General features: G+C 46.4%; 1 protein-coding gene across 5 annotated transcripts; it reads right to left on the reverse strand.

Annotated features, from left to right (window-relative positions):
• Positions 1-1227: 1227 nt before the first annotated feature.
• TEX35 (testis expressed 35) lies at positions 1228-11600 on the reverse strand. 5 transcript variants are annotated; one of them, XM_025404241.1, is made up of 9 exons: positions 11450-11600; positions 10592-10642; positions 9916-9984; positions 8779-8835; positions 8025-8084; positions 4269-4333; positions 3834-4032; positions 3463-3506; positions 1228-1417 (listed from the first exon to the last, which is right to left on the reverse strand). In XM_025404241.1, the coding sequence occupies exons 1-9, from the start codon at positions 11486-11488 to the stop codon at positions 1360-1362; spliced, it is 642 nt and encodes a 213-aa protein (XP_025260026.1). In that variant the 5' UTR covers positions 11489-11600; the 3' UTR covers positions 1228-1359. The 5 variants fall into 5 exon arrangements, with proteins under 5 accessions (XP_025260026.1, XP_025260035.1, XP_025260017.1 ...); XM_025404250.1 differs by having other exon boundaries at positions 1380-1419; positions 3466-3506; positions 11450-11547; XM_025404232.1 differs by having other exon boundaries at positions 1380-1419; positions 3466-3506; positions 11426-11488.
• Between the last annotated feature and the right edge of the window lie 4250 nt (positions 11601-15850).

Genomic DNA, 15850 nt, shown 5'->3' on the forward strand with positions numbered 1-15850 from the left:
ACTTAAAAACAACAAGCATTTATTATTTCATGGCTGCTGCAGGCCAGGTGTCCAGGAGAAGCTTAACTGAGCGGTTCTGGCTCAGGATCTTCTCAGGCAGTTGCAGGCAAGAGGTCAGCCAGGGTTGCCATCATCTGAAGGCTCTACTGGGGCTGGAGGATTCACTTCCAAGTCAAATGGCTCACTCAAATGGCTAATGGTAGGAGGCCTCAATTTCTTGCCATGTAGCCTTCTTCACAGGATTGCTTGGGCGTCCTTACAACATGGCAGCCAGCTTCACTCAGAATGAGTGTCCAAAAGAGAGCAAGATGGAAACCACCATGTCTTCTATGACTTAATCTCAGAAGTAATACACATCACTTCTGCCACGTTCCATTCATTAGAAGCAAGTTGCTCTGTCTAGCCCACAGTTAAGAGGAGGGGAATTGGGTTCCTCTTGAAGGAAAGCGTATAAAAGGAGTATTAAATAATTTGTGGGCCTAGTTTAAAACCACCACAGCACAGAACTGAATAGTGCAGTGTTCCCAAGTGTTTGGAGGCTTGATAGTCAAGGGACAGGGTCTGGGAAGTCCCCTTTGATGGGCAGAATAACATCCTGCAAAGATGTCCATGTTCTAAGTCCCCGAACCTGTGAATATGTTATGTTACATGGCCAAGGGGAATTAGGGTTGCTAATTGGTTAACCTTAAAATAAAAAGATTAGTTCAGATTATCCAGGTGGGCTCAGTGTAATCACAAGGGTCCTTAAACGTGGAAGCAAGAGGCAGAAGAGTCAGTGTCAGAGTGATGAGGCACAAGAAAGATCCCACGGCCATTGTTGGCCTTGAAGATGGGAGGGACCATCAGCCAAGGAAGGCAGGTGGCCTCCAGAAGGCGGGAAAGGCCAGGAGCAGATTTTCCCCTAGAGCTTCCAGAAGGAATGTTGTTGTGCTGTCACCTTGATTTGAGCCTAATAAGATCCACATTAGGCCCATTTCTTGTTGTCTTAAGCCATTAAATTTGTGGTGATCTGTGACAGCAACAATAGGGAACCAATACAGAGCTCTGCCCACCCTTCTCCTTTTCCCCATTTCTGATCCATTTCTGCTTTCATCACATGCTTATGATTATTGTACTTATTTCTACACTGTCCATATTGTTATTCTGCATGTTTGCCGTCTCACCTTTAAAGTTATAAGCTCCTTGTAAACAAGGCCTACATGTGTTTTGAGTTTTGTTTTTTAAATGTTTATCAGAAGCACCAAATACATTACTCATCAATTTGCAGCCATTAAGAACCTGACCTGGAGAAAAGGGAATACTTGTCCACTGTTGGTGGGAATATACAGCCACTATGGAAAACAGTTTGGGGGTTGTTCCTCAAGAAACTAAAAATTGAGCTACCATAGATCCAGCAGTCCCACTGCTGTGTATATACCTACAAGAAAGAAAATCAGCATATTGAAGAGATAGCTGCACTCCCACATTTGTTGCATCACCTTTCACAATAGCCAAGATTCGGAAGCAACCTAAGTGTCCATCAACAGATGAATGAGGAAAATATCGTACACACACAGAATGGAGGACTATTCAGCCATAAAAAGAATGAACTCCTGTCATTTGCAACAATGTGGATGGAACTGGAGATCATTATGTTTAGTGAAATAAGCCAGGCACAGAAAGACAAACATCACATGTTCTCACTTATTTGTGGGATCTGAAAATGAAAACAATGAAACTCCTGGATACAAAGAGTAGAAGGATGGCTACCAGAGGCTGAGAAGGGTAGTGGGGGGCTTGGGGGCAAGGTAGGGATGGTTAAGGGGAACAAAAGATAGAATAAGACCTACTATTTAATAGCACTACAGGGTGAATACAGTCAATAACTGTACATTTCAAATAACTTACAGAGTAATTGGATTGTTTGTAACTCAAAGGATAAATGCTTGAAGGGATGGATACCCCATTCTCCATGGCATGCTTCTTTCACCTTGCATGCCTTTGTCAAAATATTTCATGTACCCCATAAATATATACACTTACTATGAACCCACAAAATTAACCATAATAATAAAATTCCAAAAAAAAAAAAGAACTTGGCCAGTTATTTATTAGATGGTAGAAGCAGCCAGCTTAGCGAAGAGATGAAACAAGGAGGAACTGGTGTGAAATAAAATATGAAATCCCATAATTCCTCCTCCTTCAAATTGAAGCCAAAGAATCACACCGAGGGCAGGATAGTTTCTGAAACACTGTTTGCTCTGTATCTTCTTTACTCTCATTTCAAGCTGGCAGTTAAGCTTCACCTTCCCTCAGTCTGGGACTTTGGGGCAGGTGCAGCGTGGCCCACAGAAGGTTGGGTGGTCACTGGCTCCTCTCCACCTTTGTAAAGGCCTGAGGCCTCTGAAGGAAGGTTCCCTTTGGGGGTGGAGGGAGGGAGAGGAAACCTTCAAGGGGGTGAGAAGGGTGGATCTCCAGAACCCAAGAAAGCCACCCAGTTCCTATGAGTAGCAGGGACCTGAGTCCTGCTTGGTGACAAGACCTCAGAGGGGTGTGGTGCAGGCAGAACTCAAGGCCGAGGGGTTCCCTGCATCACCCAAGACACCCAGGCCCCATGCACAGGTGGAAGCTGATTACGTGGAGGGAGCCAGTGGGCGGGCCAGGCAGCAGGGTCTCTCCTGAGACCACACAGACTGATGTCTGCTATCATCAGGGGCCCTCCCCATGCTCTGACCTGGGACCTTTGCAGACCCAGGTAGAATGGAGGGAGCTGGTGGTTGGGAGGACCCTAAGATGACTAAGATGGAATTTCCCACCAATCCATCAGGAAGCAGGGTTCTGGAAGTGTTGGAGTCTGAAATACCCTGATACAGAACCAAAAAGAATCGACCTCCACACACTCGAGTTTTGGACTGGAACTCAAAACCATGACATCCCCTTTGGCTTTGAATGAAGGCTTTTAATCTCCAATGGAGGCCTGGGGTCGGGGTGGTATTTAAGAGGACAAGAAGCCCTGACTGCGCAGCTTAAGGAGCGGGGAGGAGATGAACCCGACCTGCTGGTAGGTTCTGCGGCTGCGCTAGGTTGGAAACATATTCGATGTCACTGGGGTTGAGGTACAGATAAATCAGAAGGCAGCTCCAGAAGCCAAGGGTGAAAAGGGTGCCCAGACTTGGTGTGAATATTTCCCGCTGGATGGGGAGAAAGGGCAGGACCTGAGGCAAGGTCAGTTCCGCCGCTGGTGGTGCACCCTCCCCACCGTGGGAGCCCCGGGCAGCAGCCTCTAGGCTGGGCGACCCAAGTCCTCCTTCCTGGTGCCACATCCTCTACGACTGAGTGTGCTGGGTGGCAGCGTCTGCTAACAGTCCCTACTCCCTGCGCAACCTCAGGAGGGTGTGATGTGAATGCGGCTGGGAGCACATGGCCTTGGGCAAAACAAGGCACCCGACTGAGACAAGGCACATCTCCTATGGCTCTACCTACCCCTGATTGTAGTTGTTCTTTAGAGCACACAACAAACATTTCTCCTGCAGAGGACAGAAACGGCACAAGAAAGATCAGTTTCCCCTGGTCCAAGGAGGGCAGACTGTGAGGAGCCTCATCTGCCCTTGCTAAAGGGAAGGACAGAATAAGAGGGTGGAGCCGGCAGGCAGGCGCATCCAGGGGCAAGTGCTGCACGGTCACAGCTAAGGAGGCGCCACCGGCCTAGAAGGCAAGGCAGGTCAGGGAGGGCGCAGGCTCGGGCGCACCCAGAAGTCCCTTCACTATGATACAGCACAAGCTCGGGGAAGTCACCAGGGAGCAGGAGCCAGGGGCCTGGCACCAGTGCTGGGCTCGGGCAGGGCTTCACTTACACAGCAGGGCCCACACTCATGAAGGGGATCCAGTGAGCCCTGTTTTTTTTGTGGTGCCATCGTCTTCTTGTGAAGAGCACAGGGTGCTCCATTGGCTCCACCCGCTCCATCCATTTTCTTGGGCCTGAGCTGTGGTTCTCTGTGAGTCTTTCCCATCAGCCTGAGTTCCTGCTGTTCCTTTGGTGCTCTTCTAAGGGGGCTGGGGGAGGAGGGCCAGGGAGGGGCGGAGAGTTGGGGAGACATTTTCCAACATGACAAGGAGATAACCAGTACACAGGTGGCCGTGGAAGGCCTTGACTCCAAGTCACAGGGGCAGTAGGAGCCAAGACAGTTCCTCCAAGAGTCTGGGTGTCCTCTGAACCCAAAAGGGATTCAACAAAGGGAAGGGAGGAGACCCTTTAGGGATGAGGAGAGACGAGTGCAGGTTACACTTACAGCTTATAGTTCTTCTGTGTATTTATTAAAATGTCCATCTTCTCATCCATATCTTTCTGCATTTCCTTCAAGAGAGAATTCAGAACTAGCATCTGCGTTTTGAAGGGCTTTGGAAATACCTTCCTCCCGCCTCTCTGCAAACCATTCTGCGTCTTACTTCCTCAAGAATCCTCGCTAGACTTGGGTGAGGTGGCTTTTGGAGTGTTCATGACATATACAGCTTCTCCCCTTCCTCATCCCCATTCCCCAATGAGACAAAAGCACAGGCAGAGACATTAGGGGACTTTCTGAAGTCTCTAGGTGAGCCAGAGGCCAGCTACTGTTTTACCTGATCTCACACTTTGGATAAAACCAATGCTTGTCTTGGTTTGATGCCTATAAAATGATGGAACCAAGAAGACCAATCTTGTGACCCCAAAGACACTTTGCAATGTTTTGACCCTTGCCATGCACCCAGATCCTACGTATTTGTGTTTGCTTCATCTTTTACCTAATTCCTGGCAAAGATGGTCAACAACAAGTAAAACTGACAGCAGCTAAAGGGATACATCACATGTATTATTCACTCAGAACAGAAAGAATAATACAATTTTGACAAAGTTTTGATCTATAAAATTCGACCTGGGTAAATCGAATGGAAATAGTGGACATTCTAAGATGGTAGAAGCCATAATTGACAATATTTGTTACAGACAAAAACAGGTTTGAGTTGTCATAAAATAGAAATAAAAGGAATTTATTCCAATAAAATAATTTTCATTAAAAACGAAAGATTTGGTAACAGTTTAATTGATGTACTATAGAAAATTGATCAAGAAATCACACTGTCTGCATAGAGATGATTTCATAAAATACCTTCTTGAAAAGCATTTTTAAATGTTAATACAAATTTGAATAAAATATTTGTATTCAGAGTCAAAATATCCTTGAAGTCAATGTCCCCTAGGTCCAAAACATCCGAGTCAAAATGTCCCATATTCTTACATGTTTCACCAACATGTACCCCTTCAAAATCATCATGTTCCAAACCGATTTCATTTTCCCAAGCTCGCTCTATCTCCCCACTGGCATTGTCATTGTCACCACTTTCTTCTAATCATCCAGATTAAAATTTGGTGTCATCATGGATGCTTGCCTCTCGAGACTTCAGTCTCCGTACTGAATCGGTCACCAGGAACTGTTATTTTTCCTTCAGTGCATCTTTCAGATTTATCTTTTCCTTCTTTCCCTACACCTGGTCCAGCTCTGGTGTTGCTACTGCCAGCCATCTCCACCTGCTCCCCGGGCCCCGCCCAGGCAGCCTTGCGAACAAACACCTGCTGGGCTAAGCTTTTTGAAGTGCTGCTCCCAGCATGTTCTTTGATTAAGAATCTCCAGAGGCCTCTTGCTGCTCACAGAACCAAGTCCTAGCTTGTCTGCGTGTCTTTCAAAAGCCAGCATTACCTACAGCCTTTGTGCCCATTCATTTTTTTTCCCCTCAGTTTCCCCCAGTGGTCCCACTTCATGACTGATCCCCGTGCTGACCACCATATACAATAGCTCCTCCTGCCTCCTGCCCTGCTCAAGCTGTTCCCCTGCCTGAAATCGCCTCCTTTATGCCTTTCCATACCCAGCCTCCCCACCAACAAAACACTAACTTTGGATTTTAACAGAGAAATAATTAATGCATGTCCTTTGTAGAAAATTTGGACAACACAGAGGGATATAAAAGTATGAATATTCTCATCCAGAAATAACTGCTATGAACCCCTTTGGTATATTTTTTTCCAGTCTTTTTTCCGTATATTTACTTACTTTTTTTTTTAACCTAGCTGAGATCAGCCTATGTATATTACTTGCATCTTGTTTTTTTAGTTCTCATTATAAATATTCTTTCTAAACATTTTCTTTAATAGTTCCTAACTTTTATTATATAAATATTTCATAATTTATTTGGCTATTCCCCTACTGTTGAAAATTGAGGTTGTTTCCAAATTTTTATTATTACAAATAATCCTGTGATGAACGTCTTTTTATGTATACCCATGATGGCATTTCTGATTATTCTCATAGGTTAAATTCTGAGAAGTGAAATTGATAAATCAAGAGGTTGATTTTTTTATGTCTAGTATCTAACAATGTTCCAGTTGTGTACAAATTTGCACTCTAATTAACAGCATAAGAGCATTTATGTCTTGTACTATAATTGTCATAAATTAAAAATTTGCTTATTTGAGTGTAACAATAATTGTTCATTTGCATGTATTTAATTATGAGGTCAGGCCTTCGTTAATATGTTTATTGCTTTTTAGTTATATTCTCTTCTGTGGATTGTCTGTTCACACTCTTGTCTATTTTCCTACTTAGTTCTTATTGATTTGTGTGAACTTTACATGTTATGGATAAAAACCTTTTTTCTGTGCTTACATTTGTGGAAATATGTTCCCCCCAAACTGTTTTTTTAATTCTGTAAATATAAATGATTTTTGTGTCATAATTCTTTTAAAAAATCTTACATAGCTAAATATATCAATATTTCCTTTGTAATTGCTTCCATTGTATTTATATTTAGAACTTCCATTTACATATTTAGTTAAAATTTCTTCTTATTGGTTTTTATTATTTAAAATCACTTCATAGACTATTTAACTTTACAGTGTTACGTGGCTTAAGGTTTTCCTTCATATAGTCAAACAATGTTTCTAATATTAATACCTAATCCTTTCCTTCTCACTAACATCAAAAAATCACCTTTATCATATTGTAAATTCTATAGAGCTGTGGTTCTCAACCTTGAGTATACACTGGAATCACCTGGGCAACTAAAAACCACTGGTGCCTGGACCTCATTCTAAGAGCTTTGACTTAATTGTTATGAGGTGTAGCCTGGACATGGGGAGGGCGTAGGTGAAAGCCTTTCCAGGTGATTCTAATGTGTAGCCAAGGTTAGTAACTGCTGCTAAAGTGTTTAGGACCTGGGTCTCATCCATGGGCAAGCATCTGAATCAAAATGGAGTTTTAAGCAACTCCGGCCCACCCTGGAGATGTTTATTCAGTTCCTCTGGGAAAGGGTGTCAGTAAATAGAGTTTTTAAATTCTCACAACTGATTCTCATTACATCCCAGGCAGAGAGGCTGTTGAGGCGTTATCTATCCCATTTCATTCATGTGTTTGGTTATCCTTGGACTGATTTAATAACTTTGTTTTTATAGTGAATTTTGATATCTGGTAAGGCTAGTGTCCCCTTATAGCTCTTGAAAAATGGGTACCTATTTGCTTTTGCCAGTTCATGCTTCTACATCAGTGCCTCTCAATCTTTCCCCTGGGAACTTGTCTAAAATACAAGGGCCCAGCACCATCTGAACATGAGCCCAGGCTCTGTTTTATTAGTGTTCCAGGCGATTCTGAAACACACCACATGTTGTGAATCACTGCTCTAGAATCTAGTTCATCCTAGTAATTTTTTGAGTTAAAAAAGAATCTTATTGGGCTCTTGATGAGATTTGCATTAAGCTTCCGATGCAGTCTTCAAGGCTTAACTTGAGACTTACTTTCTCTGTAAGGACTTCGCTGCTTACTCCAACTCTCATTCAGTTCTCATGCCTCTAAGCCCCTAACTAGCAAACAACCAATTAAGTATTTGGCTTGCAATTCTGTCTTGCAATGGAATTTGGGACTACTAGCAGATAATAAGCTCCTGGAGGGCAGGGTCTGCTGGTATCTCTTCCACAGTTTCCAGTATGACTGGTCCATGGAAGGCACTCAAGTAATGCTTACCTTCATAATTTCCACAAATTCGTGAAGTTTATCAAAATCCTTGTCCATTAGATCCTTTATCTAACAAGGAAGAAAGGCATGGCTTGACAAAGCACAGAGCGTGTTATTGAGGTTAGTTGTGGCGTCTTTGGGGCATTTTAAGCAAAGGGCAGCAGCTGCTCCTCTGGCATGGACTAATAACGGCCTGTTAGAGTCACTTTCTTCTCAAGGAGTCTGTGAAGGGACTAGGGTGCAAGCACCATCAAGTCAGCACCGCCACCAGCCTTGGCACTGCTTAGATCTGGCTACTGCAAGGCTGCATGTGGAGCTCAGACCACAGCTTCAATTACACTTTCTTGCTTGATTATTCCCTTTTTTCCTAAGGATACTACAGGTGTTGGTTGTATCATAGAAATGAGAGGGTTCCTGCTTTGCAACTTGCTCAGGGGAGGCGAATAAGGAAGGCGGGGTTGGTCCCTGACTGCCCCTAAATTCACTTTCCAAATCAGCCCCTCTCACTCAACTTCATCACTAAGGTGACGTCACCCACCCTTATCAAAGGGACACTTTAGGGAGTCCTCAGTCACTCAAAAATTGGGTTTAGGCATCAAACAAGTAAGAAGTGAATAACCTAACACTGAAGCTCTCTGGGTATTAGGACTGAGTTACATTTTTCCATGCAATTCCTGCTTTCCTTCACTATTCAAAGTTAAGGATTGCATTTTTCCTGAAGCTACACTTTTCCTCCATGATATGGAAGGCCTCATCTCGTTACCTGTTTTATCTCCTCCATTTTCTCCTTGAGCTCTTCTCTCACTTCCCTGAGTTCATTCTGAGGAAATAAAATGGAGAAGAGAAGGAGGAAAGAACGATCTAGGATGGAGGGGAAACCGTCAACAGGAGGAAAGAAAAGATCCCGGGGCATTGTCAGAGAAAAGCTTCCAACAGGGAGGAAACAAAGGATGTTGTTGAGACAATAGGATAGACCAGGTGCACTGGCTCACACCTGTAATCCCACCACTTTGGGAGGCCAAGGCTGGGGGATCCCTCGAAACAAGGAGTTTGAGACCAGCCTGGGCAACATTGCGAGACCCCCCCATCTCAAAATTAATTAATTAATTAATGTTTTAAAAAGACTATAAGTGGGACCTACAGGCATCATGTCTCTGCCAAAAAATGCACAGCCTGAATCTCATCATGAGGAATCCAACAGACAAAGCCAAATTGAGTGTTATCCCACAATGTAAGTGATCTGTAATCTGTAAAAATGTCAATGTCCCTAGACCAGGTGTGGTGGCTCAAACCTGTAATCCCAGCACTTCAGGAGGCCAAGGCCGACAGATCAGCTGAGGTCAGGAGTTCGAAACCAACATGGTGAAACCCCATGTCTACTAAAAATACAAAAATCAGCCGGGCGTGGGGGCAGGTGCCTATAGTCCCAGAAAGTTGGGAGGCTGAGGCAGGAGAACTGCTTGAACCTGGGAGGCAGAGGCTGCAGTGAGCCGAGATCGCACCACTGCACTCCAGCCTGGGTGACAGAGGGAGACCCTGTCTCAAAAAATAAAATAAAAATAAATAAATGTCAGTGTCCCCAAAGACAAAGAACTGTTCTGTTCCAGATTATCGAAAAGACACCTGGTAATTAGAGGCAATGTGTGATCCTGGATCAGACCCTGGACCAGAAAACGTCTCCTTTCTGTTGTTAGGAAATACACTTGTGGGACAACTGGTGAAATTAGAACAAAGGCTATAGATGAGTCTTGTCTCTGAGTTAACTTCCAGATTTCGGTAATTGCACTGTGCCTACATAAGAGGATATTCTTGTGTTTAGGAAATAGGCACTGAGGACTTGGAGAAAACTTACTCTCAAGTGGTTCGGAGTATAGACATGCCTCCGAGTTCACGCACTCACCTTTAGGTCCTGTGTCACTCCTGCTTTGGTAAACCGCCCTTCTTGTTTAACTGCTTTGTAATCAAATGTCTGCGGATTGAAACAGGAACACAGACTGTTGGGAATTGCAGAGGGGGTGGAAGTGCAGAGGCAGAAGAGATCCCCCGTGTTTCTGTTCCTCCTTTATGGTTAGGGCAAGGGGAAAGCTGGGGGCCCCACCTGTGCAGAAGGTTCCTCTCTCCTCCTCCCTCTTTCAGCTCATCTGGTTCCACTCCCCTGCTGGCCCACAGGGCCTCGGCTCCTTTTGTCCCAGGCTCATTCCTACCTTGGGCCTCAGTGCATGCTGCCTCCTCTGCCTAGAAGGCTCTTACTCTGCCTTTGCAAGGCCAGCGTCTTGTCCTTCAGCTCTCAGCTCAAAGGAAGGCCTTTCCCTACCACCCACTTTACGGCAGCCACTAGCCACGCCTCCTGTCTTAATTCCCAGAAGAGCAGGTGACACTGCTGAATGAGTCCTGGTTCATTTATGCATCTGATTGGTTACAGTGTGAAGTTCTATGAGAGCAAGAACTCTCAGTGCATCCCCCAGCACCTGGCACAGGTCTTGGCCACTAGGATCAGCAAATGACCCCTGACTCCAGGTCACTTCCCCATGGATCTCAGGCCTGGCTGCTGGCATGGCCTCAAAAGAGCTTCTTACTTTGGTCGGCTCTGGCTTCAATTCCAGGCAAACTGCCTTGTAGTTCTTGCTCTGCCAAAAGAGGAGACTGGGATTCAGCCTGGCAGGCATCAGTACTGGGGAGGAGAACATCTGGCCCTTGCACGGGAACCCTGCAGCCCTCCCCCCTCCCCGGCACCCCCACCCCACCATGCAACCCTGCCTGCCCAACTGGCTTGAGCTCAGGCTCACAGACCCCGCAGCACCCGGATCCGATTCCTGACAACTCACATCTTGTGGTGCTGTCCTCTTCCTATGGGCGTGTGTCTGCCTGTTTCGCAGGCAGCCCTGTCCCTGCTGGAGGGGCCAGCGTGGAGACAGCACTTTAGGACAACTAGAAGCAAGCCCCAGAGTGTTGTTTCCAGAGCAAGGGCTTCGGCCACGGGCAGATTTGCGCTCTAATCTCAGCTGACCTCTCTACCAGCTCTGTCATTTTGGGTGAGTTGCTTAGCCTCTCTGAGCCCCCATTTCCTCATCTATAAAATCGAGGTGATGATCATACTTATCTAATAAGGTTATTGTGAGCCTTAGCCTTGCTGGTTAGATGCGGGCCTGGCAGGCCTGGCCTGGGCCGTGGTACCATGAGTGCTCCCTCGGCAGTGCTCCTTGTCCCCAGAGGGAGGCAGCAGAGGCCTCTGTCCTTCCCGCCCCAGGGCCAGGGATTAATCTCACACCCCGTCCAGACAGAGAGGCTGCTTTATGCTCAGAACAGAGAAAAAAAACAAAAAAAACAAAAACCAGAGATTCATGGGAGTGTTCTCTGTATCCCCTGCCCTGCCACCATCTCCATTCAGTAGGAGCTCAGAGAGGACCCACACTGTCCAGCCATGTCTCTTTTACCAGATGTGTTTTCTTCAGTTCTGCCCTCTTGGCCGACATGATGGAGGAGGCCAGGGTGTTCTTCAACTCCCCACAATAGCCCCCGGGACCAGGCCACTGTCCTAGGCAACATACAGGTCAAGGTGAGGGCAGGGTGACCACCCCTTTGTGTACGGAACAGCTGAGGTCACAATGCCCAGGACCCACATGGTGGTCCAGAGTGTCACCACAGCTTCAGGCCTGGGGGGTTTTGGCCACTGAGATGAGGGGCTCAGGCCAGATTTCAGAGTCCCACCAGGCCTCCCTCTTGCAACAGAAGGAAAGTCCACACTGAGGGGGACCATAGCCTGCTACGGCTGAAGTGCAAGGCACATGTCAGAAGCAGAGGCTCCTTCTGCAGCAGGACTCACCTACTTACTCAGAGGGACATCCTCCAGGGACAGCCACCTCCTCCTCTGAGCGCACAGCCCAAGTCCTCTGCTGTGCACTCCTCATGCGAATGGACCCCACCTCGGACCGGAAGCCACCTTGGGTTGGCGGATGCCCTGAAGTCGCTCTGGTTCAACGTGCATGCACTGTTTGACTTAACCTGTGATACTCTGTATGAGGTGGGGTAGCCAATCTCAGCAGGATGGTTTCTGATGCCTCTGACCTCACACTGCCCCTGTCCCACAACCACCCCCTGAGCCCTGCCCACCTAAAAAGTCTATTTTCCTTGTTCTTCTATCATCCTGGAAGAGAGCTGGGACAGAAGCTAAAGATAAGAAGCTTTTGGGGCAAATAAAGAAGAATACTAAAGAAAAGGCCATTCTGAGGGTAGCCATAGTTTGTGCTAAAGTAGACAGTCAGGGGAACATGTCACCCCATGGGATAAAAAATCACTGGGGATCTGGATTGGTGAAATTGATTTCTCTTTCCTCTTATCACTGGGCATTCACTTCCTTCTTCCCTCTCATTTCAGCTGCTAGTTGCACAGAAAAGGCCAGCATGGACATCTGAGGACAGACAGCACAGGAGTACAGGAACTAATGCAAATTGCATGTGAATGACATCTCCACACAGGCCGCTACTGATCACACTCACCCTCCCGTTTCACATGCCTGCTTGAGCCTATCCTTCCTGGAGGCTGCTGGCACCTCTGGAGCCACCTGCAGCGCTTCTGATGCATTTCCTCGGTGGTGATTTCCCAGCCCCGACACTGGTGACAGCTGTGGGTCTTACTCCACCGCAGCCAGAGGAGAATGTGTCTGCCACTGCATCAGGGGAAGGAGAGGGAGTTGGGGGTGGTCACCAGCTTCCCAGGCCTCACTTTCCCCACTTATAAATGAGGGGTTGGAACTTTTCAGTTTCCTTGGACTGTTTAATTCAGCCCTCCCAGATCTGATGGCTTCGTGGTAGGAATGCCCTTTCTCCAAGGGAATTACAGCGAAAACAACTGACTCCACCTCAACATCCACCAGCCCCGTGAAAATGGGCACCACCTCCTTCTGCTAGTTTTGGCTTGGGGGCCTCCTGGACCTGCAGCAGAGCTTCCCTTGCTTGGCTGAGCAGTTGTTAAATGAGCTGCCTTCTAGCCAAGCATAGGACATGAGCCCACTGGCCTATCTATTAGGAAAGAAGGTCTAAGAGAAATCAGTGTCTCAATGCAAAACCACTTTATAAAGCAAAAAATTATCTATGTATGTACACATGGTATTATCACTTGGGCAGAATTTTAACTACAGACCCACAGCTCTGGGCTTGTGCCTTCTCACAGTGTTTACTATTTATGTTTTCAAACATTGTACACCATTGTTTTATCAATATGTTTTGGAGGGACTGGGGAAATCCATGCGGCGATCCTGAATAATGATTATTTACTTATGAAGAGACAGGATCTTGCTCTTCCTCCCAGCCTGGAATGCAGTGGTATGATCATGGCTTATTGCAGTCTTGAACTCCTGGGCTCAAGAAATTCTCCTGCCTCAGCATCCTGTGTAGCTGGGACCACAGGCACGCATCACCCCACTCCCAGCTAATTTTTTAAAATTTTGGGGGAGACAAGGTCTCACTATGTTGCCCAGGCTGGTCTCGAACTCCTGAGCTCAAGGGATCTTCCCACTTCGGCCTCCCAGAGCCACCATGCCCAGTCTGAATAATGATTCTCATATTCTTGCAAGAAGCTTTTGCACCTGCAAGAGAAACTAGGTTGAAGCAGTGTTGCAGCGTTGGTATTGCTGTGGTGTAACTTTGTTCTAGGTAAGCCATAGAACGTTCTTACTTGAAGAATGCCAGACACGCTTTTCCTAATCTCCCTTCAGAGCAAAACCCATCTGTACCAGGGCAAGCAGCGTAGAGCCCACTGCTGTTCCATCAGAGTTTGGGGGAAAAGGAATATTCACAACAGACAGAAAGAAGAAGCCACCTGTCTCTGTTCTCCAAGTTGATATCATTTGGGTTTCATTTTCTTTACCAGGGTCCTGCTTTGTTTTCAGTTTTATGGATACAGTGTTGTGTGGGGAGGGTGGGTTCGGGGGGAATTTTAAAATGGTCTTAGGCCTCTGAGTTTGGCCTCCTATGATTCTGGGTCTGGCCCATGATGAGGTCCTGGCTCAGCCACTCCCCACGTCAAGGCCCAGAGAGCATGAAGAGAACGTCACGTGTGACGAAGAGCCTATTTGACCACTGGGGGACCAATGTTCTAAAGCCCTTTGATTAGGGTGGAACATTTCATAAAGACCTAGAATCCCACGGGCTTTGCTGTCCAGCCAAACTCAAACAGACACGGCTCAATACATGTGACCTAGACGACTCACACTTAGAATGCCCTGGCTCTTTACATCCCAACGGACTGCAGTATCTGGGTGGCTGCCCTCAGCCAGAGAGGATCTCTGGCTCACAGCCCCAAGAGAACCTGTTACATACCATTTTTAGAGCTCTCACATGATTGATTCCTGTGTTGTCCTACTTGACTGATTTGTAGACACCTTGGAAAGCTTTACTCTGTGCAGGGTAGAGATAGCTTTTATCATTGGCACACTGATTACTATGCAATTTCTGACCATTTTTATCATAGTGTATCAGACCTTGGCTAGAATCATAATCCTATTATGTTGTTTCTTTGGAAAACTTATATCCAGTTTTTATCATATGAACTTCCCGGTACCTCCATTTCAGGAACAAAACAACATAACAGTCTGAACAGATCATTGTAAATCTCCGGCTATTTCAATACAGCCAATGACAAGTGAAAATTCTGAGCAAATGTATTGTGGAAGGATCTTATCTTCTGTAAGTTCACCATGAACTTACAGAAGATAAGCATGGCACATGCTTGCCAGGGCCTCCCAAGACCCAGGGGAACCTGTTACTCTTCCCACAACCAACCATCACAGGGCACCTGCCATGTGAGATAAAGCCAACACCGCCAGCCAGCAGAGGCTCTCCCTGCTCCTGCCAAACAGGGCTCCTGAGGCCTCCTTACTTAGCCATTTCCCTTTACCCTCTTTGGATGGAACCCAAACAGAGTATGGCGATGATTTCACGCCTGTCTCTCTCAGCTTCCCTGCTGGAAGGTGCTCTGCAGTTGCAATTCCCTCCCCTAATAGCCTCCTCTCCATCTCTGACAGCTTCAAATTCCCATCCATCACTGAAACAATCAAACTGAGTGGCACAGTGGCCTCTTGGGACTTGCCTTGTTGGGGGACTGTACTTCACACGGGGTCCATGGAGAGTGGAACGTCTCAGATGGGAGGGCTCCTTGGGTTAGTCCTGGGAATAGCCTTCATCTCTCCCACTCACATTCCTTTGGCTGGAACATAATCACAAGGCCATATCTCACTGCAAAAAGGCTGGGAAATATGGCCAGTTTCTCCCAAGAATAAGAGGAGACAGGCTGATGGGGCAGGTAGCTAATCTCGGCCATGCTTTCCTGACACATTGCGTCTTCCTTATTCCACTCTAACATGTCTCCTCATAAAAAAACTTGATTTAGAGTTCTTCCGCTCTTAGGGTAAAAGGGAGGTAGCTTACAAGGTCCAAAAGGGAAGCCAGTAGCTGCGTGTGGTGGTGTATGCCTGTGGTCCCAGCTACTTCAGAGGCTTAGGTGGAAGGATCACTTGAGCCCAGGAGGTCAAGGCTGCAGTGAGCTAGGATCACACCACTGCACTCCAGCCTGGGCAACAGAATGAGACCCTGTCTAACTAAAAAAAAAAAAAAAAAAACAGGAAACTTACATTGGACACTCAAACAGAATGAAATCTCCCAGCAAATGTGAACTGGAAGAGTTAGGATTAGGGTTAGGAACTTGCCTCTGTGTCACCCAAATGGCCAGTGGGCTGGAGCATTGAGACAGAGACTGGAATAATGATCCTGTTTGTCCAGGGCTTTCCCGTGCAATAGTTCCAGTATATCTCAGTCTCAGTCTAACCCAGTCTCATTTTG

Source organism: Theropithecus gelada, chromosome 1 (genome assembly GCF_003255815.1).
Source record: "Theropithecus gelada isolate Dixy chromosome 1, Tgel_1.0, whole genome shotgun sequence".
Taxonomy (NCBI): domain Eukaryota; kingdom Metazoa; phylum Chordata; class Mammalia; order Primates; family Cercopithecidae; genus Theropithecus; species Theropithecus gelada.